Raw genomic sequence first — 26584 nt, 5'->3', positions numbered from 1 at the left:
TAGGATTAGATACAGCAGACAGTATCACATATGACAGGATTAGATACAGCAGCTCAGCAGACAGTATCACACATGATAGGATTAGATACAGCAGACAGTATCACATATGATAGGATTAGATACACAGCTCAGCAGACAGTATCACATATGATAGGATTAGATACAAGAGCTCAGTAGACAGTATCACGCATTGTAGACTTAAATAGAGTAGCTCAGCAGAGAGTATCACCCATGGTTGGATTAGATATAGCAGCTCAGCAGACGGTATCACACATGAAAGGATTAGATACAGCACGCAATATCACATATGATAGGATTAGATACAGCAGACAGTTTCACACATGATAGGATTAGATACCGGGGCTCAGCAGGCAGTATCACACTTTACATGATTAGATACAGTGACTCAGCAGACAGTATCACACATGATGGAATTATTAAGCATGCTGGGAGTTGTAGTTTTGCACTGGCTGGCAGGGTGATGTCAGGACAATATAAGAGCTCAGCGTTGCCCCCTGCTGGATGTAGGTGATATCTGACATCTCCTCCTGTTATTAATCTCCATCCTGCGGGTGATACTCGCCGTGTACATTATACGGGGTCATGTGACATAATCTGCCGCCATCTCCCCTGAGCTCCATCCTGTCTCTGGGCTGAAGAGCTGACGCTCGGATACAGCAAGTGAGCGCACGTCTCTCCATCCCCCGGGGGTGACATATGTTCCAGGTGAGACTTTCCTCTGCTCATTATTGCACTTACAAGCCATATGGCGGTGACATATTCCGCAGCGCAGTACAACTACACCCCCCCTCCTCGCAGTTATTACTTATTATTTACCCCAATTATTGCCACAAAAGCAGCGGCTGCTAATGAAAAGTTCCTGAATCTTCCCTCCTCACTACACATAGAATGTTTCCAGAAGATTCTTAACACATTCTGAACCTGGAGAAGCTGGATGATGATCCATATGGCCATCAGGCGGTGTCAGGGCATGCAGGGAGTTGTAGTTCTGCAGCAGTTTAGGGAACACTTGGGGTGAAGACCCCGGTATTATGGTGGATTGCACAGCAGGACTTCATTAATCCTCCACTTCCTTCTGTAATGAATTAACATTTTATAGGAAATCTTCCTTGAGGAGGGGGGAGGGGTACAAGGTAAGACCCCCCCCCCCCCCCAATGACAGCGCCCTCAGCACCACCACCATTATCGTGACGTTAGTACAGTATATACAATGTATCATTCACCGTATTCCAATTCATTGTCCTCTTCTCCTTCTCTAGATGATCACAACTCTCATCATCCTCCTCTGTCTCCCGGCAGGCGTCCTGGGTGAGTAGGAAATTCTACAACTGCACAAATTCAGGACTATTTGAATATTAGACTGCCTCACACTGAACTCTCTGAATATAATACTGCCTCACACTGTACCCTCTGAATATAATACTGCCTCACACTGTACCCTCTGAATATAATACTGCCACACACTGTACCCTCTGAATATAATACTGCCACACACTGTACCCTCTGAATATAATACTGCCACACACTGTACCCTCTGAATATAATACTGCCACACACTGTACCCTCTGAATATAATACTGCCTCACACTTTACCCTCTGAATATAATACTGCCTCACACTGTACCCTCTGAATATAATACTGCCTCACACTGTACCCTCTGAATATAATATTGCCTCACACTGTACCCTCTGAATGTAATACTGCCAAACACTGTACCCTCTGAATATAATACTGCCACACACTGTACCCTCTGAATATAATACTGCCACACACTGTACCCTCTGAATATAATACTGCCACACACTGTACCCTCTGAATATATACTGCCTCACACTGTACCCTCTGAATATAATACTGCCTCACACTGTACCCTCTGAATATAATACTGCCACACACTGTACCCTCTGAATATAATACTGCCACACACTGTACCCTCTGAATATAATACTGCCTCACACTGTACCCTCTGAATATAATACTGCCTCACACTGTACCCTCTGAATATAATACTGCCTCACACTGTACCCTCTGAATATAATACTGCCTCATACTGTACCCTCTGAATATAATACTGCCTCACACTGTACCCTCTGAATATAATACTGCCTCACACTGTACCCTCTGAATATAATACTGCCTCACACTGTACCCTCTGAATATAATACTGCCACACACTGTACCCTCTGAATATAATACTGCCTCATACTGTACCCTTTGAATATAATACTGCCTCACACTGTACCCTCTGAATATAATACTGCCTCACACTGTACCCTCTGAATATAATACTGCCTCACACTGTACCCTCTGTATGTAATACTGCCACACACTGTACCCTCTGAATATAATACTGCCTCACACTGTACCCTCTGAATATAATACTGCCTCACACTGTACCCTCTGAATAAAATACTGCCTCACACTGTACCCTCTGAATATAATACCGCCTCACACTGTACACTCTGAATATAATACTGCCTCACACTGTACCCTCTGAATATAATACCGCCTCACACTGTACCCTCTGAATATAATACTGCCTCACACTGTACCATCTGAATATAATACTGCCTCACACTGTACCCTCTGAATATAATACTGCCTCATACTGTACCCTCTGAATATAATACTGCCTCACACTGTACCCTCTGAATATAATACTGCCTCACACTGTACCCTCTGAATATAATACTGCCTCACACTGTACCCTCTGAATATAATACTGCCACACACTGTACCCTCTGAATATAATACTGCCACACACTGTACCCTCTGAATATAATACTGCCTCATACTGTACCCTCTGAATATAATACTGCCATACACTGTACCCTCTGAATATAATACTGCCTCACACTGTACCCTCTGAATATAATACTGCCTCACACTGTACCCTCTGAATATAATACTGCCACACACTGTACCCTCTGAATATAATACTGCCTCACACTGTACCCTCTGAATATAATACTGCCTCACACTGCACCCTCTGAATATAATACTGCCTCACACTGTACCCTCTGAATATAATACTGCCACACACTGTACCCTCTGAATATAATACTGCCTCACACTGTACCCTCTGTATATAATACTGCCTCACACTGTACCCTCTGAATATAATACTGCCTCACACTGTACCCTCTGAATATAATACTGCCTCACACTGTACCCTCTGAATATAATAATACCCCACACTGTACCCTCTGAATATAATACTGCCTCACACTGTACCCTCTGAATATAATACTGCCTCACACTGTACCCTCTGAATATAATACTACCACACACTGTACCCTCTGAATATAATACTGCCACACACTGTACCCTCTGAATATAATACTGCCACACACTGTACCCTCTGAACATAATACTGCCACACACTGTAACCTCTGAATATAATACTACCACACACTGCACCCTCTGAACATAATACTACCACACACTGCACCCTCTGAATATAATACTGCCTCATAATGTACCCACTGAATATAATACTGCCTCACACTGTACCCTCTGAATATAATACTGCCTCATAATGTTCCCACTGAATATAATACTGCCTCACACTGTACCCTCTGAATATAATACTGCCTCACACTGTACCCTCTGAATATAATACTGCCTCACACTGTACCCTCTGAATATAATACTACCACACACTGTACCCTCTGAATATAATACTGCCACACATTGCACCCTCTGAATATAATACTACCACACACTGTACCCTCTGAATATAATACTGCCACACACTGTACCCTCTGAATATAATACTGCCTCACACTGTACCCTCTGAATATAATACTACCACACACTGTACCCTCTGAATATAATACTGCCACATACTGCACCCTCTGAATATAATACTACCACACACTGCACCCTCTGAATATAATACTGCCTCATAATGTACCCACTGAATATAATACTGCCTCACACTGTACCCTCTGAATATAATACTGCCTCATAATGTACCCACTGAATATAATACTGCCTCACACTGTACCCTCTGAATATAATACTGCCTCACACTGTACCCTCTGAATATAATACTGCCACACACTGTACCCTCTGAATATAATACTGCCTCACACTGTACCCTCTGAATATAATACTGCTACACACTGTAACCTCTGAATATAATGCTGGCACACACTGTACCCTATGAATATAATACTGCCACACATTGTACCCACTGAATATAATACTGCCACACACTGTACCCTCTGAATATAATACTACCACACACTGTACCCTCTGAATATAATACTACCACACACTGCACCCTCTGAATATAATACCGCCACACACTGCATCCTCTGAATATAATACTACCACACACTGTATACTCTGAATATAATACTGCCCCCTCTGAATATATTACTGTCCCACACTGTTCCCTCTGAATATAATACTACCACACACTGTACCCACTGAATATAAAACTACCACACACTTTACCTCAGGAATATAATACTACCACACACTGTACCCTCTGAATATAATACTACCACACACTGTACCCACTGAATATAATACTGCCACATACGGTACCCTCTGAATATAATACTGCCACACACTGTACCCACTGAATATAATACTGCCACATACGGTACCCTCTGAATATACTACTGCCACACACGTTATCCTCTGAATATAATACTGCCTCACACTGTGCCCACTGAATATAATACTATTACAAACTGTAGCCTCTGAATATAATACTACCACACACTGTACCCACTGAATATAATACTGCCACATACGGTACCCTCTGAATATAATACTGCCACACACTGTACCCACTGAATATAATACTGCCACATACGGTACCCTCTGAATATACTACTGCCACACACGTTATCCTCTGAATATAATACTACCACACAGTGTGCCCACTGAATATAATACTATTACAAACTGTAGCCTCTGAAACCATGCCACCCAATATATCTCTTATAATATGCATCATAACCCCGAAATTCACAATACACTGTGCCCCCTGAAATTCATTATTATATACTGTGCCCCCAGATATAGGTTAATTATATACTGTGCCCCCCAGATATGGGTTAATAATGTACTGTTCCCCCCAGAAATAGGTTCATTATATACTGTGCCCCCAGATATAGGTTATTTATGTACTGTGCCCCTGATATAGGTTCATTATATACTGTTCCCCCAGATATAGGTTATTTATGTACTGTGCCCCAGATATAGGTTCATTATATACTGTGCCCCCAGATATAGGTTATTTATATACTGTGCCCGCAGATATAGGTTTATTATATACTGTGCCCCCACATATAGGTGCATTATATACTGTGCCCCCAGATATAGGTGCATTATATACTGTGCCCCTATTGCGTGTGGTTATGATCCACATTTCACATCTCATCCTTCTTCTTAGAAATTCTTTTATCTCTTTGGGTTCACTTACTTTTCCTCCCTGCACTGTGGATGTTTACTCGATCAGTGCATCTTCCTGTGTATTATTAGATTAGTTACATTATATTATTCGCTATAATCAGATTGCATTATATTCATCTAGGGCAGTGGTTCCCAACCAGGGGGCCTCCAGCTGTTACAAAACTAAAACTCCCAGCATGCTTGGACAGCCAAAGGCTGTCCAGGCATGCTGAGAGTTGTAGTTTTGCAACTTCTGGAGGCCCCCTGGTTGGGAACCACTGCTCTAGGTAACAACAAAGGGTTCACTTACTTTTTCTCACACTCATACATGATTTTTGAGCAGGACATGGGGTAGAGGCCATATCCTAGAGGTGATGGCGCCCACAGATTCCGTCCCCGGGGGTCTCACTGATTCTCTCAGTTGGGGGGGGGGGGGGGGGATATTTCTTGGTCGCGGCTCTGGTCCCTGCAGATCGTCTCACCTTACATGGAACAATAGCCGCTTCATCTATAAATGTCAGAATAATATTTATTTGTGCCGCTGGTTCACACCTGATGGTTCAGTGATATTAGGACGGATCAGGGGATTTACCTGGACGAAAAATTTCATGAGTAGGGGGTTTGTTACAGTGCGTCACCCCAGTAGTAAGGAGATTACATGAGGAGGAGGTTTGTTACAGTGTGTCACCCCAGTAGTAAGGAGATTACATGAGGAGGAGGTTTGTTACAGTGCGTCACCCCAGTAGTAAGGAGATTACATGAGGAGGAGGAGGTTTGTTACAGTGTGTCACCCCAGTAGTAAGGTGATTACATGAGGAGGAGGAGGTTTGTTACAGTGTGTCACCCCAGTAGTAAGGAGATTACATGAGGAGAAGGAGGTTTGTTACAGTGTGTCACCCCAGTAGTAAGGAGATTACATGAGGAGGAGGTTTGTTACAGTGTGTCACCCCAGTAGTAAGGAGATTACATGAGGAGGAGCTTTGTTACAGTGTGTCACCCCAGTAGTAAGGATATTACATGAGGAGGAGGTTTGCTACAGTGTGTCAGCCTAGTAGTAAGGAGATTACATGAGGAGGAGGTTTGTTACAGTGTGTCACCCCAGTAGTAAGGAGATTACATGAGGAGGAGGTTTGTTACATTGTGTCACCCCAGTAGGAAGGAGATTACATGAGGAGAAGGAGGTTTGTTACAGTGTGTCACCCCAATAGTAAGGAGATTACATGAGGAGGAGGTTTGTTACAGTGTGTCACCCCAGTAGTCAGGAGATTACATGAGGAGGAGGTTTGTTACAGTGTGTCTCTCAAGTAGTAAGGAGATTACATGAGGAGGAGGTTTGTTACAGTGTGTCACCCCAGTAGTAAGGTGATTACATGAGGAGGGTGTTTGTTACAGTGTGTCACCCCAGTAGTAAGGAGATTACATGAGGAGGGGGTTTGTTACAGTGTGTCACCCCAGTAGTAAGGCAATTACATGAGGAGGTTTGTTACAGTGTGTCACCCCAGTAGTAAGGCGATTACATGAGGAGGAGTATTGTTACAGTGTGTCATCCCAGTAGTAAGTAGATTACATGAGGAGGAGGTTTGTTACAGTGTTTCACCCCAGTAGTAAGGAGATTATATGAGGAGGAGGGTTGTTACAGTGTGTCACCCCAGTAGTAAGGAGATTACATGAGAAGGAGGTTTGTTACAGTGTGTCACCCCAGTAGTAAGGAGATTACATGAGGAGGAGGTTTGTTACAGTGTGTCACCCCAGTAGTAAGGAGATTACATGAGGAGGAGGTTTGTTACAGTGTGTCACCCCAGTAGTAAGGAGATTACATGAGGAGAAGGAGGTTTGTTACAGTGTGTCACCCCAGTAGTAAGGAGATTACATGAGGAGGAGGTTTGTTACAGTGTGTCACCCCAGTAGTAAGGAGATTACATGAGGAGGAGCTTTGTTACAGTGTGTCACCCCAGTAGTAAGGATATTACATGAGGAGGAGGTTTGCTACAGTGTGTCAGCCTAGTAGTAAGGAGATTACATGAGGAGGAGGTTTGTTACAGTGTGTCACCCCAGTAGTAAGGAGATTACATGAGGAGGAGGTTTGTTACAGTGTGTCACCCCAGTAGGAAGGAGATTACATGAGGAGGAGGAGGTTTGTTACAGTGTGTCACCCCAGTAGTAAGGAGATTACATGAGGAGAAGGAGGTTTGTTACAGTGTGTCACCCCAATAGTAAGGAGATTACATGAGGAGGAGGTTTGTTACAGTGTGTCACCCCAGTAGTCAGGAGATTACATGAGGAGGAGGTTTGTTACAGTGTGTCTCTCAAGTAGTAAGGAGATTACATGAGGAGGAGGAGGTTTGTTACAGTGTGTCACCCCAGTAGTAAGGTGATTACATGAGGAGGGGGTTTGTTACAGTGTGTCACCCCAGAAGTAAGGAGATTACATGAGGAGGGGGTTTGTTTCAGTGTGTCACCCCAGTAGTAAGGCAATTACATGAGGAGGAGTATTGTTACAGTGTGTCATCCCAGTAGTAAGTAGATTACATGAGGAGGAGGTTTGTTACAGTGTTTCACCCCAGTAGTAAGGAGATTACATGAGGAGGAGGTTTGTTACAGTGTGTCACCCCAGTAGTAAGGAGATTACATGAGGAGGAGGTTTGTTACAGTGTGTCACCCCAGTAGTAAGGAGATTACATGAGGAGGAGGTTTGTTACAGTGTGTCACCCCAGTAGTAAGGAGATTACATGAGGAGGAGGTTTGCTACAGTGTGTCAGCCTAGTAGTAAGGAGATTACATGAGGAGGAGGTTTGTTACAGTGTGTCACCCCAGTAGTAAGGAGATTACATGAGGAGGAGGTTTGTTACATTGTGTCACCCCAGTAGGAAGGAGATTACATGAGGAGAAGGAGGTTTGTTACAGTGTGTCACCCCAATAGTAAGGAGATTACATGAGGAGGAGGTTTGTTACAGTGTGTCACCCCAGTAGTCAGGAGATTACATGAGGAGGAGGTTTGTTACAGTGTGTCTCTCAAGTAGTAAGGAGATTACATGAGGAGGAGGTTTGTTACAGTGTGTCACCCCAGTAGTAAGGCGATTACATAAGGAGGAGTATTGTTACAGTGTGTCATCCCAGTAGTAAGTAGATTACATGAGGAGGAGGTTTGTTACAGTGTTTCACCCCAGTAGTAAGGAGATTATATGAGGAGGAGGGTTGTTACAGTGTGTCACCCCAGTAGTAAGGAGATTACATGAGAAGGAGGTTTGTTACAGTGTGTCACCCCAGTAGTAAGGAGATTACATGAGGAGGAGGTTTGTTACAGTGTGTCACCCCAGTAGTAAGGAGATTACATGAGGAGGAGGTTTGTTACAGTGTGTCACCCCAGTAGTAAGGAGATTACATGAGGAGAAGGAGGTTTGTTACAGTGTGTCACCCCAGTAGTAAGGTGATTACATGAGGAGGGTGTTTGTTACAGTGTGTCACCCCAGTAGTAAGGAGATTACATGAGGAGGGGGTTTGTTACAGTGTGTCACCCCAGTAGTAAGGCAATTACATGAGGAGGTTTGTTACAGTGTGTCACCCCAGTAGTAAGGCGATTACATGAGGAGGAGTATTGTTACAGTGTGTCATCCCAGTAGTAAGTAGATTACATGAGGAGGAGGTTTGTTACAGTGTTTCACCCCAGTAGTAAGGAGATTATATGAGGAGGAGGGTTGTTACAGTGTGTCACCCCAGTAGTAAGGAGATTACATGAGAAGGAGGTTTGTTACAGTGTGTCACCCCAGTAGTAAGGAGATTACATGAGGAGGAGGTTTGTTACAGTGTGTCACCCCAGTAGTAAGGAGATTACATGAGGAGGAGGTTTGTTACAGTGTGTCACCCCAGTAGTAAGGAGATTACATGAGGAGAAGGAGGTTTGTTACAGTGTGTCACCCCAGTAGTAAGGATATTACATGAGGAGGAGGTTTGCTACAGTGTGTCTCACACTGCCTCACACTGTACCCTCTGAATATAATACTGCCTCATAATGTTCCCACTGAATATAATACTGCCTCACACTGTACCCTCTGAATATAATACTGCCTCACACTGTACCCTCTGAATATAATACTGCCTCACACTGTACCCTCTGAATATAATACTACCACACACTGTACCCTCTGAATATAATACTGCCACACATTGCACCCTCTGAATATAATACTACCACACACTGTACCCTCTGAATATAATACTGCCACACACTGTACCCTCTGAATATAATACTGCCTCACACTGTACCCTCTGAATATAATACTACCACACACTGTACCCTCTGAATATAATACTGCCACATACTGCACCCTCTGAATATAATACTACCACACACTGCACCCTCTGAATATAATACTGCCTCATAATGTACCCACTGAATATAATACTGCCTCACACTGTACCCTCTGAATATAATACTGCCTCATAATGTACCCACTGAATATAATACTGCCTCACACTGTACCCTCTGAATATAATACTGCCTCACACTGTACCCTCTGAATATAATACTGCCACACACTGTACCCTCTGAATATAATACTGCCTCACACTGTACCCTCTGAATATAATACTGCTACACACTGTAACCTCTGAATATAATGCTGGCACACACTGTACCCTATGAATATAATACTGCCACACATTGTACCCACTGAATATAATACTGCCACACACTGTACCCTCTGAATATAATACTACCACACACTGTACCCTCTGAATATAATACTACCACACACTGCACCCTCTGAATATAATACCGCCACACACTGCATCCTCTGAATATAATACTACCACACACTGTATACTCTGAATATAATACTGCCCCCTCTGAATATATTACTGTCCCACACTGTTCCCTCTGAATATAATACTACCACACACTGTACCCACTGAATATAAAACTACCACACACTTTACCTCAGGAATATAATACTACCACACACTGTACCCTCTGAATATAATACTACCACACACTGTACCCACTGAATATAATACTGCCACATACGGTACCCTCTGAATATAATACTGCCACACACTGTACCCACTGAATATAATACTGCCACATACGGTACCCTCTGAATATACTACTGCCACACACGTTATCCTCTGAATATAATACTGCCTCACACTGTGCCCACTGAATATAATACTATTACAAACTGTAGCCTCTGAATATAATACTACCACACACTGTACCCACTGAATATAATACTGCCACATACGGTACCCTCTGAATATAATACTGCCACACACTGTACCCACTGAATATAATACTGCCACATACGGTACCCTCTGAATATACTACTGCCACACACGTTATCCTCTGAATATAATACTACCACACAGTGTGCCCACTGAATATAATACTATTACAAACTGTAGCCTCTGAAACCATGCCACCCAATATATCTCTTATAATATGCATCATAACCCCGAAATTCACAATACACTGTGCCCCCTGAAATTCATTATTATATACTGTGCCCCCAGATATAGGTTAATTATATACTGTGCCCCCCAGATATGGGTTAATAATGTACTGTTCCCCCCAGAAATAGGTTCATTATATACTGTGCCCCCAGATATAGGTTATTTATGTACTGTGCCCCTGATATAGGTTCATTATATACTGTTCCCCCAGATATAGGTTATTTATGTACTGTGCCCCAGATATAGGTTCATTATATACTGTGCCCCCAGATATAGGTTATTTATATACTGTGCCCGCAGATATAGGTTTATTATATACTGTGCCCCCACATATAGGTGCATTATATACTGTGCCCCCAGATATAGGTGCATTATATACTGTGCCCCTATTGCGTGTGGTTATGATCCACATTTCACATCTCATCCTTCTTCTTAGAAATTCTTTTATCTCTTTGGGTTCACTTACTTTTCCTCCCTGCACTGTGGATGTTTACTCGATCAGTGCATCTTCCTGTGTATTATTAGATTAGTTACATTATATTATTCGCTATAATCAGATTGCATTATATTCATCTAGGGCAGTGGTTCCCAACCAGGGGGCCTCCAGCTGTTACAAAACTAAAACTCCCAGCATGCTTGGACAGCCAAAGGCTGTCCAGGCATGCTGAGAGTTGTAGTTTTGCAACTTCTGGAGGCCCCCTGGTTGGGAACCACTGCTCTAGGTAACAACAAAGGGTTCACTTACTTTTTCTCACACTCATACATGATTTTTGAGCAGGACATGGGGTAGAGGCCATATCCTAGAGGTGATGGCGCCCACAGATTCCGTCCCCGGGGGTCTCACTGATTCTCTCAGTTGGGGGGGGGGGGGGGATATTTCTTGGTCGCGGCTCTGGTCCCTGCAGATCGTCTCACCTTACATGGAACAATAGCCGCTTCATCTATAAATGTCAGAATAATATTTATTTGTGCCGCTGGTTCACACCTGATGGTTCAGTGATATTAGGACGGATCAGGGGATTTACCTGGACGAAAAATTTCATGAGTAGGGGGTTTGTTACAGTGCGTCACCCCAGTAGTAAGGAGATTACATGAGGAGGAGGTTTGTTACAGTGTGTCACCCCAGTAGTAAGGAGATTACATGAGGAGGAGGTTTGTTACAGTGCGTCACCCCAGTAGTAAGGAGATTACATGAGGAGGAGGAGGTTTGTTACAGTGTGTCACCCCAGTAGTAAGGTGATTACATGAGGAGGAGGAGGTTTGTTACAGTGTGTCACCCCAGTAGTAAGGAGATTACATGAGGAGAAGGAGGTTTGTTACAGTGTGTCACCCCAGTAGTAAGGAGATTACATGAGGAGGAGGTTTGTTACAGTGTGTCACCCCAGTAGTAAGGAGATTACATGAGGAGGAGCTTTGTTACAGTGTGTCACCCCAGTAGTAAGGATATTACATGAGGAGGAGGTTTGCTACAGTGTGTCAGCCTAGTAGTAAGGAGATTACATGAGGAGGAGGTTTGTTACAGTGTGTCACCCCAATAGTAAGGAGATTACATGAGGAGGAGGTTTGTTACAGTGTGTCACCCCAGTAGTCAGGAGATTACATGAGGAGGAGGTTTGTTACAGTGTGTCTCTCAAGTAGTAAGGAGATTACATGAGGAGGAGGTTTGTTACAGTGTGTCACCCCAGTAGTAAGGTGATTACATGAGGAGGGTGTTTGTTACAGTGTGTCACCCCAGTAGTAAGGAGATTACATGAGGAGGGGGTTTGTTACAGTGTGTCACCCCAGTAGTAAGGCAATTACATGAGGAGGTTTGTTACAGTGTGTCACCCCAGTAGTAAGGCGATTACATGAGGAGGAGTATTGTTACAGTGTGTCATCCCAGTAGTAAGTAGATTACATGAGGAGGAGGTTTGTTACAGTGTTTCACCCCAGTAGTAAGGAGATTATATGAGGAGGAGGGTTGTTACAGTGTGTCACCCCAGTAGTAAGGAGATTACATGAGAAGGAGGTTTGTTACAGTGTGTCACCCCAGTAGTAAGGAGATTACATGAGGAGGAGGTTTGTTACAGTGTGTCACCCCAGTAGTAAGGAGATTACATGAGGAGGAGGTTTGTTACAGTGTGTCACCCCAGTAGTAAGGAGATTACATGAGGAGAAGGAGGTTTGTTACAGTGTGTCACCCCAGTAGTAAGGAGATTACATGAGGAGGAGCTTTGTTACAGTGTGTCACCCCAGTAGTAAGGATATTACATGAGGAGGAGGTTTGCTACAGTGTGTCAGCCTAGTAGTAAGGAGATTACATGAGGAGGAGGTTTGTTACAGTGTGTCACCCCAGTAGTAAGGAGATTACATGAGGAGGAGGTTTGTTACAGTGTGTCACCCCAGTAGGAAGGAGATTACATGAGGAGGAGGAGGTTTGTTACAGTGTGTCACCCCAGTAGTAAGGAGATTACATGAGGAGAAGGAGGTTTGTTACAGTGTGTCACCCCAATAGTAAGGAGATTACATGAGGAGGAGGTTTGTTACAGTGTGTCACCCCAGTAGTCAGGAGATTACATGAGGAGGAGGTTTGTTACAGTGTGTCTCTCAAGTAGTAAGGAGATTACATGAGGAGGAGGAGGTTTGTTACAGTGTGTCACCCCAGTAGTAAGGTGATTACATGAGGAGGGGGTTTGTTACAGTGTGTCACCCCAGAAGTAAGGAGATTACATGAGGAGGGGGTTTGTTTCAGTGTGTCACCCCAGTAGTAAGGCAATTACATGAGGAGGAGTATTGTTACAGTGTGTCATCCCAGTAGTAAGTAGATTACATGAGGAGGAGGTTTGTTACAGTGTTTCACCCCAGTAGTAAGGAGATTACATGAGGAGGAGGTTTGTTACAGTGTGTCACCCCAGTAGTAAGGAGATTACATGAGGAGGAGGTTTGTTACAGTGTGTCACCCCAGTAGTAAGGAGATTACATGAGGAGGAGGTTTGTTACAGTGTGTCACCCCAGTAGTAAGGAGATTACATGAGGAGGAGGTTTGCTACAGTGTGTCAGCCTAGTAGTAAGGAGATTACATGAGGAGGAGGTTTGTTACAGTGTGTCACCCCAGTAGTAAGGAGATTACATGAGGAGGAGGTTTGTTACATTGTGTCACCCCAGTAGGAAGGAGATTACATGAGGAGAAGGAGGTTTGTTACAGTGTGTCACCCCAATAGTAAGGAGATTACATGAGGAGGAGGTTTGTTACAGTGTGTCACCCCAGTAGTCAGGAGATTACATGAGGAGGAGGTTTGTTACAGTGTGTCTCTCAAGTAGTAAGGAGATTACATGAGGAGGAGGTTTGTTACAGTGTGTCACCCCAGTAGTAAGGTGATTACATGAGGAGGGTGTTTGTTACAGTGTGTCACCCCAGTAGTAAGGAGATTACATGAGGAGGGGGTTTGTTACAGTGTGTCACCCCAGTAGTAAGGCAATTACATGAGGAGGTTTGTTACAGTGTGTCACCCCAGTAGTAAGGCGATTACATAAGGAGGAGTATTGTTACAGTGTGTCATCCCAGTAGTAAGTAGATTACATGAGGAGGAGGTTTGTTACAGTGTTTCACCCCAGTAGTAAGGAGATTATATGAGGAGGAGGGTTGTTACAGTGTGTCACCCCAGTAGTAAGGAGATTACATGAGAAGGAGGTTTGTTACAGTGTGTCACCCCAGTAGTAAGGAGATTACATGAGGAGGAGGTTTGTTACAGTGTGTCACCCCAGTAGTAAGGAGATTACATGAGGAGGAGGTTTGTTACAGTGTGTCACCCCAGTAGTAAGGAGATTACATGAGGAGAAGGAGGTTTGTTACAGTGTGTCACCCCAGTAGTAAGGTGATTACATGAGGAGGGTGTTTGTTACAGTGTGTCACCCCAGTAGTAAGGAGATTACATGAGGAGGGGGTTTGTTACAGTGTGTCACCCCAGTAGTAAGGCAATTACATGAGGAGGTTTGTTACAGTGTGTCACCCCAGTAGTAAGGCGATTACATGAGGAGGAGTATTGTTACAGTGTGTCATCCCAGTAGTAAGTAGATTACATGAGGAGGAGGTTTGTTACAGTGTTTCACCCCAGTAGTAAGGAGATTATATGAGGAGGAGGGTTGTTACAGTGTGTCACCCCAGTAGTAAGGAGATTACATGAGAAGGAGGTTTGTTACAGTGTGTCACCCCAGTAGTAAGGAGATTACATGAGGAGGAGGTTTGTTACAGTGTGTCACCCCAGTAGTAAGGAGATTACATGAGGAGGAGGTTTGTTACAGTGTGTCACCCCAGTAGTAAGGAGATTACATGAGGAGAAGGAGGTTTGTTACAGTGTGTCACCCCAGTAGTAAGGATATTACATGAGGAGGAGGTTTGCTACAGTGTGTCAGCCTAGTAGTAAGGAGATTACATGAGGAGGAGGTTTGTTACAGTGTGTCACCCCAGTAGTAAGGAGATTACATGAGGAGGAGGTTTGTTACAGTGTGTCACCCCAGTAGGAAGGAGATTACATGAGGAGGAGGAGGTTTGTTACAGTGTGTCACCCCAGTAGTAAGGAGATTACATGAGGAGAAGGAGGTTTGTTACAGTGTGTCACCCCAATAGTAAGGAGATTACATGAGGAGGAGGTTTGTTACAGTGTGTCACCCCAGTAGTCAGGAGATTACATGAGGAGGAGGTTTGTTACAGTGTGTCTCTCAAGTAGTAAGGAGATTACATGAGGAGGAGGAGGTTTGTTACAGTGTGTCACCCCAGTAGTAAGGTGATTACATGAGGAGGGGGTTTGTTACAGTGTGTCACCCCAGAAGTAAGGAGATTACATGAGGAGGGGGTTTGTTTCAGTGTGTCACCCCAGTAGTAAGGCAATTACATGAGGAGGAGTATTGTTACAGTGTGTCATCCCAGTAGTAAGTAGATTACATGAGGAGGAGGTTTGTTACAGTGTTTCACCCCAGTAGTAAGGAGATTACATGAGGAGGAGGTTTGTTACAGTGTGTCACCCCAGTAGTAAGGAGATTACATGAGGAGGAGGTTTGTTACAGTGTGTCACCCCAGTAGTAAGGAGATTACATGAGGAGGAGGTTTGTTACAGTGTGTCACCCCAGTAGTAAGGAGATTACATGAGGAGGAGGTTTGTTACAGTGTGTCACCCCAGTAGTAAGGAGATTACATGAGGAGGAGGTTTGTTACAGTGTGTCACCCCAGTAGTAAGGAGATTACATGAGGAGGAGGTTTGTTACAGTGTGTTACCTCATTAGTAAGGAGATTACATGAGGAGGAGGTTTGTTACAGTGTGTCACCCCAATAGGGTCAGACTACACAGGGATGTTGGAAGTCTGTTACCATGAAGACACATAAGTCTGCACAGGAGCTGCATACACAGAATGGATTTAGCAGGACTGTGTGCAAAATGTCTTAATTTTTATTAGGGGTGTAATGGAGACTTTGGGACTCACTACAAAGGAGGACAATTTGGGGGTTTTGATTAAATAATTGTGTCATGTGACCGGCTGCAGGTAAGGAGGTCTGCTATGACCAGCTGGGCTGCTTCTCCGACAAGAAACCCTGGTCTGGGACCCAGAAGAGACCGCACATGCCGCTGCCCTGGTCCCCGAGAAAAATCAACACCCGCTTCTTGCTCCTCACGAGGGGGAACCCCAACAAGCATCAGGTGGGTCCTTTTAAGTATCATCTGTTACAGAACATCTGAGCTGACAAATCAGGGGGCGACAACTCTAAATCCTATGACATTTTTTTCTTACATTTTTGTTTTTACTTGCAGTTCCACTTTTCACCACTGTCGCGGATTGGTTATTTTTTCATAGACACCAATGAAACAGCGCCACAATAAGAACATAAGATTTGGGGATTGTTATTTATGCCATTCCCTTTATTGAAACATAAAAGCAGCGAAGGAACGCAGCATTTCCTTAAATTTATCCTGCCCTCCCCCCCACTTCCGTCTATGGGAGACACGCTCTTAACAGGGAAACCCAGAACAGCCGTAAACCAGTTTACCCAGTTTGCTTGACTATATTTACTTAAAGTAAATTTGGATGTGAGCACACGTATCATGTATCCTGTATTATGTATCTGCATTACACTTTCTATTGGTTTTACTCATTTTTTTATTTGAATTTTGTTCAATACAACAAAGTTGCCATCTGGAAACAGCAAGTCAACAAGCCGGTATTGATGGATCTGACCATGTGACGGACACTTGGGGGTGTATAATGGGGTCTTTTCCAAACTGCGCTGTTGATCTGATGCCTTGTCTAGGAAAAGAAAACCAGAGATAATTTCTTCTAAAAACAGCGCCGCCCCTGTCCTCAGGTTGTGTGTGGTATTGCAGCCCAGTTCCATTGCAGTGAATGGAGACAAGTTGTAATACCACACTTAACTTGAGGACAGGGGTAGCGCTAATTTTGGAAGAAATTAGCTCTGGTTTTCTATTCCCGGACAACCCCTATAACCTCTACAGTGGCTCTTCCCAACCAATATGTCTCAAGTTGTTGCAAAACTACAACTCCCAGCATGCCCGGATAGCCTTTGGCCTTTGGGCTGTGGATCTGATTACCTTGTCCAGAAAAAGAAAACCACAGCTAATTTCTTCCAAAAACAGCGCCACCCCTGTCCTCAGGTTGTGTGTGGTATTGCAGCTCAGTTCCATTGCAGTGAATGGAGAAAGGTTGTAATACCATACCCAACCTGAGGACAGGGGTAGCGCTAAATTAGCTCAGATTTTTTATTCGGGGAAAACCCCTTTAACCTCTATAGTAGTTTTTCCACAACCAGTGTTTCTCCAGCTGTTGCAAAACTACAACTCCCAGCATGCCCGGACAGCCCTTGGCTGTCCGGGCATGCTGGGAGTTATAGTTTTGCAACAGCTGGAGGCACCCAGGTTAGAGAACACATCTCTAAATACCAGGTTTAGGAGCATTTCAATAGAAAAGTTTTAAACCCTTGACCAGTCCTTGTAGTAACCTCATGCGGCCACTAGATGTCCCCAGCTGCATTGATGAAACCTGTAGTAATCTCATGTGGCCACTGGATGTCCCCAGCTGCATTGATGAAACCTGTAGTAATCTCATGCAGCCACTAGATGTCCCCAGCTGCATTGATGAAACCTGTAGTAATCTCATGCGGCCACTAGATGTCCCCAGCTGCATTGATGAATGTTTAAAGTTTGTAAATCAAAAATATTCTGCGAGGAATAAGTGCTGAAATAATGCTGCATAATTAGCATAATAATTAGCACTGCCATATACAGCCCACATAGTACCACCATATAGTGTCAAAATAATACCTCACATATACAACCCACAAAAAAGTCTTATACTGCCGAAATAATGCAGCCCATATAATACTGCCAAAAACAGTCCGCATAAAAACAAAAACAGCCATTTACAGCCCACATAACGCCATACAGTGTCTAAATAATACCGTTTATATACAGCCCACAAAAAGTCATAGACTGGAAAAAATATATATATAAAAAGCTGCTATATACAGCACAAATAATACCTCTAGAAGAGTACTGCCATGTGCAGCCCACATAATACCCCCCATATATGCAAAAATATTACCATACATTAACAGCCCACATAATACTGCCATGTTATTTCCAAATAATGTTACCATATAGAGCTCAAATAAAACCTCCAGAGAGTACCAAATCAGTACTGCCTTATACAGCCCACATAATACTACCATGTAGTGCCTAAATAATACCACCACATATACAGCCCACAAAAAAACAGCCATTTAATGCCAAAATGATGTTGCCATATACAGCCCACATAATACAGCCATATAGTGCCAATATACTGCACATTTACAGCCCACATTATACAGCCATACAGTGCCAAAATGATGATGCCATATACAAGCCACATAATACTGCCATATAGTGCCAAGTTAGTACTGTCATGTACAGCCCACATAGTACCACCATATAAAGTCAAAATAATACCCCACATATACAGGTCACATAATACCATCATATAGTGCCAAATTAGTACTACCATATAGAGGCCACATAGTATCATCATATAGTGTTAAGTTAGTACTGCCATATACAGGTCACACAATACTGTCATATAGTGCCAAATTAGTACTGCTATATACAGACCACATAATACCGTCATATAGTGCCAAATTAGTACTGCTATATACAGACCACATAATACCATCATGTAGTACCAAATTAGTACTGCCATATAAAGGCCAGGTAGTACTGTAATTTAGTGCCAAATTAGTACTGCCACAGGTTACACAATACTGTCATATAGTGCCAAATTAGTTCTGCCATATACAGGCCACATAATACCGTCATATAGTGCCAAATTAGAACCGTCATATACAGGCCACATAATACCGTTATATAGTGCCAAAAGATGCTGCCATATATAGCCCACATAATACTGTCATATAGTGCCAAATTAGTACTGCCATACACAGCCCACATAATACCATCATATATTGCCAAATTAGAACTGTCATATACAGCCCACATAATACCGTCATATAGTGCCAAATTAGAACTGTCATATACAGGCCACATAATACTATCATATATAGCCCACATTATACTGCCATAGAGTGCCAAAATAATACAGCACTTTTACAGCCCAACAAAAACAGACATAGAGTGCCAAAATAATGCTGCCATGTACAGACAGTAATATCAGCTCAAGAAAAAGTGCTTTAAATTTTTTTTTTTTATTATACTTGTGAATTTAAAAATAAAATTAAGAATTTTAACAATTTTTTCCCGCAGGAAATTGATGCGAGAAGTGTGAAGAGTGTGAAGGCGTCATTGTTCAACGCATCTCGGAAAACGTGTTTCATTGTCCACGGATTGGGCGACAAAGCCGAGAATAACTGGGTGTCGCAATTATGTCGTGTAAGTTCACGTTAGACGCAATACATCCCTCAGGATCCCCAACATAATACCGCTAAATAATGCTGCTATAAACAACCCACATAATACTGCCATTTAGTGCCCAAATATTGCTGCCAAATGCAGCCCACACAGCACCTCCGTATAGTACAAAAATAATGCTGCCATATACAGCCTACATAATACGGTATATATCACATGGTCCAGTATATATCACATGGTCCAGTATATGTCACATGGTCCAGTATATGTCACATGGTCCAGTATATGTCACATGGTCCAGTATATGTCACATGGTCCAGTATATGTCACATGGTCCATTATATGTCACATGGTCCAGTATATGTCACATGGTCCAGTATATGTCACATGGCACAGTATATGTCACATGGTCCAGTATATGTCACATGGCACAGTATATGTCACCTGGTCCAGTATATATCACATGGTCCAGTATATGTCACATGGTCCAGTATATGTCACATGGTCCAGTATATGTCACATGGTCCAGTATATGTCACATGGTCCAGTATATGTCACATGGTCCAGTATATATCACCTGGTCCAGTATATGTCACATGGTCCAGTATATATCACATGGCACAGTATATGTCACATGGTCCAGTATATATCACCTGGTCCAGTATATGTCACATGGTCCAGTATATGTCACATGGTCCAGTATATGTCACATGGTCCAGTATATATCACATGGTCCAGTATATATCACATGGTCCAGTATATGTCACATGGTCCAGTATATGTCACATGGTCCAGTATATGTCACATGGCACAGTATATGTCACATGGCCCAGTATATGTCACATGGTCCAGTATATATCACCTGGTCCAGTATATGTCACATGGTCCAGTATATGTCACATGGCACAGTATATATCACATGGTCCAGTATATGTCACATGGTCCAGTATATGTCACATGGTCCAGTATATATATCACATGGTCCAGTATATATCACATGGTCCAGTATATATCACATGGTCCAGTATATGTCACATGGTCCAGTATATGTCACATGGTCCAGTATATGTCACATGGTCCAGTATATGTCACATGGTCCAGTATATATATCACATGGTCCAGTATATATCACATGGTCTACTATATATCACATGGTCCAGTATATGTCACATGGTCCAGTATATGTCACATGGTCCAGTATATGTCACATGGCACACTATATGTCACATGGTCCAGTATATGTCACATGGTCCAGTATATGTCACATGGTCCAGTATATATCAGATGGTCCAGTATATGTCACATGGTCCAGTATATGTCACATGGTCCAGTATATGTCACATGGTCCAGTATATGTCACATGGTCCAGTATATGTCACATGGCCCAGTATATGTCACATGGTCCAGTATATATCACATGGTACAGTATATGTCACATGGTCCAGTATATGTCACATGGTCCAGTATATGTCACATGGTCCAGTATATGTCACATGGTCCAGTATATGTCACATGGCGCAGTATATGTCACATGGTCCAGTATATGTCACATGGTCCAGTATATGTCACATGGCACAGTATATATCACATGGCACAGTATATATCACATGGCACAGTATATGTCACATGGTCCAGTATATGTCACATGGTCCAGTATATGTCACAGGGTCCAGTATATATCACATGGTACAGTATATGTCACATGGCGCAGTATATGTCACATGGCACAGTATATGTCACATGGTCCAGTATATGTCACATGGTCCAGTATATGTCACATGGCACAGTATATGTCACATGGTCCAGTATATGTCACATGGTCCAGTATATGTCACATGGTCCAGTATATGTCACATGGTCCGGTATATGTCACATGGTCCGGTATATGTCACATGGCGCAGTATATGTCACATGGTGCAGTATATGTCACATGGCGCAGTATATGTCACATGGCGCAGTATATGTCACATGGTCCAGTATATATCACATGGTCCAGTATATGTCACATGGTCCAGTATATGTCACATGGTCCGATATATGTCACATGGTCCAGTATATATCACATGGTCCAGTATATATCACATGGCACAGTATATGTCACATGGCCCAGTATATGTCACATGGTCCAGTATATATCACATGGCACAGTATATGTCACATGGTCCACTATATGTCACATGGCGCAGTATATGTCACATGGTCCAGTATATGTCACATGGTCCAGTATATGTCACATGGTCCAGTATATGTCACATGGCGCAGTATATGTCACATGGTCCAGTATATGTCACATGGTCCAGTATATGTCACATGGTCCAGTATATGTCACATGGTCCAGTATATGTCACATGGCACAGTATATGTCACATGGTCCAGTATATGTCACATGGCACAGTATATGTCACATGGCACAGTATATGTCACATGGTCCAGTATATGTCACATGGTACAGTATATATCATATGGTCCATTATATGTCACATGGCAAAGTATATGTCACATGGTCCAGTATATGTCACATGGTCCAGTCTATGTCACATGGTCCAGTATATGTCACATGGTCCAGTATATGTCACATGGCACAGTATATGTCACATGGCACAGTATATATACATAGTTACATAGTTACATAGTTAGTACGGTCGAAAAAAGACATATGTCCATCAAGTTCAACCAGGGAATTAAGGGGTAGGGGTGTGGCGCGATATTGGGGAAGGGATGGGATTTTATATTTCTTCATAAGCATTAATGTTATTTTGTTCCATAAATGTATCTAATCCTGTTTTAAAGCTGTTAATTGTTCCTACTGTGACCAGTTCCTGAGGTAGACCGTTCCATAAATTCACAGTCCTCACGGTAAAGAAGGCGTGTCGCCCCTTGAGACTAAACCTTTTCTTCTCCAGACGGAGGGAGTGTCCCCTCGTCCTTTGGGGGGGTTTAACCTGGAACAGTTTTTCTCCATATTTTTTGTATGGGCCATTAATATACTTATATACGTTTATCATATCCCCCCTTAAACGTCTCTTCTCAAGACTAAACAATTGTAACTCCTTTAATCGCTCCTCATAGCTAAGATGTTCCATGCCCCATATTAGTTTAGTCGCGCGTCTCTGCACCCTTTCCAACTCCGCAGTGTCCCTTTTATGGACAGGTGCCCAAAACTGAACAGCATATTCCAGGTGAGGCCGTACCAATGCTTTATAAAGGGGGAGTATTATGTCCCTGTCCCTTGAGTCCAGGCCTCTTTTTATACATGACAATATCCTGCCGGCTTTGGAAGCAGCAGCCTGACATTGCATGCTATTCTGAAGTCTGTGATCTACAAGTCACCCAGATCCTTCTCTACCAGTGACTCTGCCAGTTTAATCCCCCCTAAGACATACGATGCTGCAGGTTATTAGTACCCAGATGCATAACTTTACATTTATCCACATTGAACCTCATTTGCCAAGTGGATGCCCAGACACTTAGTCTATCCAAGTCATCCTGTAACTTATGCACATCCTCTATAGACTGTACTGTGCTACAAAGCTTGGTGTCATCTGCAAAGATAGAAACAGAGCTGTTAATACCATCCTCTATATATACACAGCCCCCCACTATATACACATCCTCTATAGACTGTACCGTGCTACAAAGCTTGGTGTCATCTGCAAAGATAGAAACAGAGCTGTTAATACCATCCTCTATATATACACAGCCCCCCTCTATATACACAGCCCCCCTCTATATACACAGCCCCCCCTCTATATACACAGCCCCCCTCTATATACACAGCCCCCCTCTATATACACATCCTCTATAGACTGTACTGTGCTACAAAGCTTGGTGTCATCTGCAAAGATAGAAACAGAGCTGTTAATACCATCCTCTATATCATTGATAAATAAATTAAACAACAGCGGGCCCAGTACTGAACCTTGGGGTACACCACTAATTACCGGGGACCAATCAGAGTACGAATCATTGACCACCACTCTCTGGGTACGATCCATGAGCCAGTGTTCAATCCAGTTACAAACTAAAGTTTCCAAACCCAAAGACCTTAACTTACCTGTCAGACGTCTGTGAGGGACAGTATCAAATGCTTTGGCAAAATCCAGAAACACTATATCCACAGCCATTCCTCTATATACAGAGCCCCCCTCTATATACACAGCCCCCCTCTATATACACAGCCCCCCTCTATATCCACAGCCATTCCTCTGTCAAGGCTTCTACTCACCTCTTCATAAAAGCAAATTAGATTGGTTTGACAACTTCTATCCTTAGTAAACCCATGCTGGCTATCACTTATAATACAATTATCCCCTATGTATTCCTGTATGTAATCCCTTATAAGTCCTTCAAACAATTTACCCACAATGCACGTTAAACTTACCGGTCTATAGTTTCCTGGGGAAGACCTAGAGCCCTTCTTGAAGATTGGCACCACATTCGCCTTGCGCCAGTCCCTTGGCACAATACCAGACACCATAGAATCTCTAAATATCATGAACAGGGGTACAGATATTACTGAACTTACCTCTCTAAGAACTCTTGGGTGTAGTCCATCCGGCCCTGGGGATTTGCTTACATTTATATCACTTAACTTACCTTGTACCATCTCTACATTAAGCCAGTTCAGTACATTACATGATGTGTTACCAGCACTGACCTGTACATGATGTGTTACCAGCACTGACCTGGCCAATGTCAGCTCCTTTTTCCCTAGTATATACAGAACTAAAGAACCCATTCAGTAGCTCCGCCTTCTCTTGATCGCCCGTGACAACCTCCCCATTATCATTATTAAGGGGTCCTACATGCTCTGTCCTTTTTTTTTTTGCATTTATATATCTAAAAAAATATTTAGGATTAGTTTTGCTTTCTTTGGCCACCTGTCTCTCATTTTGAATTTTTGCTGTTTTTATTACATTTTTACAGATTTTATTAAGCTCTTTGTACTGTTTAAATGTTATCGCTGACCCATCAGATTTGTATTTTTTGAAGGCAATTTTTTTGTTGTTTATTGCTCTTTTAACATCATGTGTCAGCCATGTAGGATTTAATTTTAATCGTTTATATTTGTTCCCCTTTGGTATATATTTAGCTGTATAGTTATTTAGAGTTGATTTAAAGATGTCCCATTTACCTTCTGTATCAGTATTTGAGAACACTTCCCCCCAGTCTATGTCCTGTAGTGCAGCCCTCAGCCCAGGGAAGTTTGCCTTTTTAAAGTTATATGTTTTTGCCTTCCCCGCCTGTCTTTGTTTTCTACATTTTAAGTCAAAAGTAACTATATTGTGGTCGCTATTACCAAGGTTTTCCCGCACAGTTACATTACCAATCAGCTCTGCGTTGTTGGAAATGATCAGATCCAACAAGGCATCACTTCTTGTTGGGTCCTCCACAAACTGGCCCATAAAATTATCCTGCAATAAATTTAGGAATTGTCGCCCCTTTGTAGTTTTAGCCAACCCCGGACCCCAATCTATATCTGGATAGTTAAAATCTCCCATTATTACCACTGTACCTGCCCGGGTGGCCCTCTCTATTTGTTTATGAAGCCGAACATCTATCTCTTCAGTGATATTAGGGGGTCTGTAGATTACCCCAAATATTATTTTTTCAGTATTTCCCTCCTTTTGTAATTCTACCCACAGTGATTCCACCTCCTCAAAATCATCACACACTATGGCATCGTTCACACTGACTTTCATACCACTTCTTACATACAGACAGACTCCACCACCTTTTCTGTTCATTCTATCCTTGCGAAACAATGTAAACCCCTGCAGATTGACAGCCCAGTCATGCGAGGAGTCCAGCCATGTCTCAGTGACCCCAACTATATCACCAGCCATGTCTCAGTGACCCCAACTATATCAATATGTTCCTCCAGTATCAAGGCCTCAAGCTCCCCCATTTTATTTGCTAGGCTTCTGGCATTTGTGAACATACACTTTACATTTCCATCCTTTATGTTATTGGGGTTAATGGGATTCAAGGGTGTAAGTTTTATTTTCCTATGAAGCCTGTTCCTATTAACTATTCTAACCCCTCCCTCCGGTCCACCCCCAGGTACATTTATAATTCCCACCTCTCTATCTACACTATCTTCCCCCTCTTTGCTGTAGGTTCCCTCCCCCCAAGTCCCTAGTTTAAACACTCCTCCACCCTTCTAGCCATCTTCTCCCCAAGCAAAGCTGCACCCTCCCCATTGAGGTGCAGCCCGTCCCTACGGTAGAGCCGGTAACCGACAGCGAAGTCAGCCCAGTTCTCCATGAACCCAAACCCTTCCTTCCTACACCAGCTTCTGAGCCACTTGTTTACCTCCCTGATCTCCCGCTGCCTCTCTGATGTGGCTCGTGGTACTGGTAGTATTTCAGAAAATACTACCTTGGAGGTCCTTGCCTTAAGCTTGCGGCCTAAGTCCCTGAAATCATTTTTAAGGACACTCCACCTACCTCTTACTTTGTCATTGGTGCCAATATGTACCATGACTGCTGGGTCCTCTCCAGCCCCGCCCAGCAACCTGTCAACCCGATCCGCGATGTGCCGAACTCGTGCGCCAGGAAGACAACACACTGTTCGGCGATCCCGGTCTTTGTGACAGATTGCCCTGTCTGTCCCCCTAATAATTGAGTCCCCCACCACTAGTACCTGTCTGGCCTGCCCTGTACTCCTCCCTCCCTCCTTACTGGAGCAGACACCCCCCTGGCGGTCAGAGGCGGTATCCTGCTGCAGTTCTGCTAGCTCTGGAATGGCATCCCCCTCATCTGCCAAGTGGGCAAACTTGTTGGGGTGTGCCAGTTCAGGACTAGCCTCCCTGACA

The 26584-nt window shown here is 43.1% G+C and overlaps 1 protein-coding gene across 2 annotated transcripts in view; it reads left to right on the top strand.

Annotated features, from left to right (window-relative positions):
- Positions 1-560: 560 nt before the first annotated feature.
- Positions 561-26584, top strand: part of LOC130282069 (pancreatic lipase-related protein 2-like) — a 48732-nt gene continuing 22708 nt past the window's right edge. The window contains exons 1-4 of one of the 2 annotated variants that reach the window (XM_056529926.1): positions 561-681; positions 1281-1329; positions 16400-16554; positions 19663-19788. In XM_056529926.1, coding sequence (XP_056385901.1) covers positions 1281-1329; positions 16400-16554; positions 19663-19788 — 330 coding nt within the window. In that variant the 5' untranslated portion in view covers positions 561-681. The other variant, XM_056529924.1, reaches the window with a different exon arrangement.

The sequence above is a fragment of the Hyla sarda genome, chromosome 7 (genome assembly GCF_029499605.1).
Source record: "Hyla sarda isolate aHylSar1 chromosome 7, aHylSar1.hap1, whole genome shotgun sequence".
Taxonomy (NCBI): domain Eukaryota; kingdom Metazoa; phylum Chordata; class Amphibia; order Anura; family Hylidae; genus Hyla; species Hyla sarda.
Note: the sequence above shows the minus strand (reverse complement) of the source record. Positions and strands in the feature narration are given on the sequence as shown.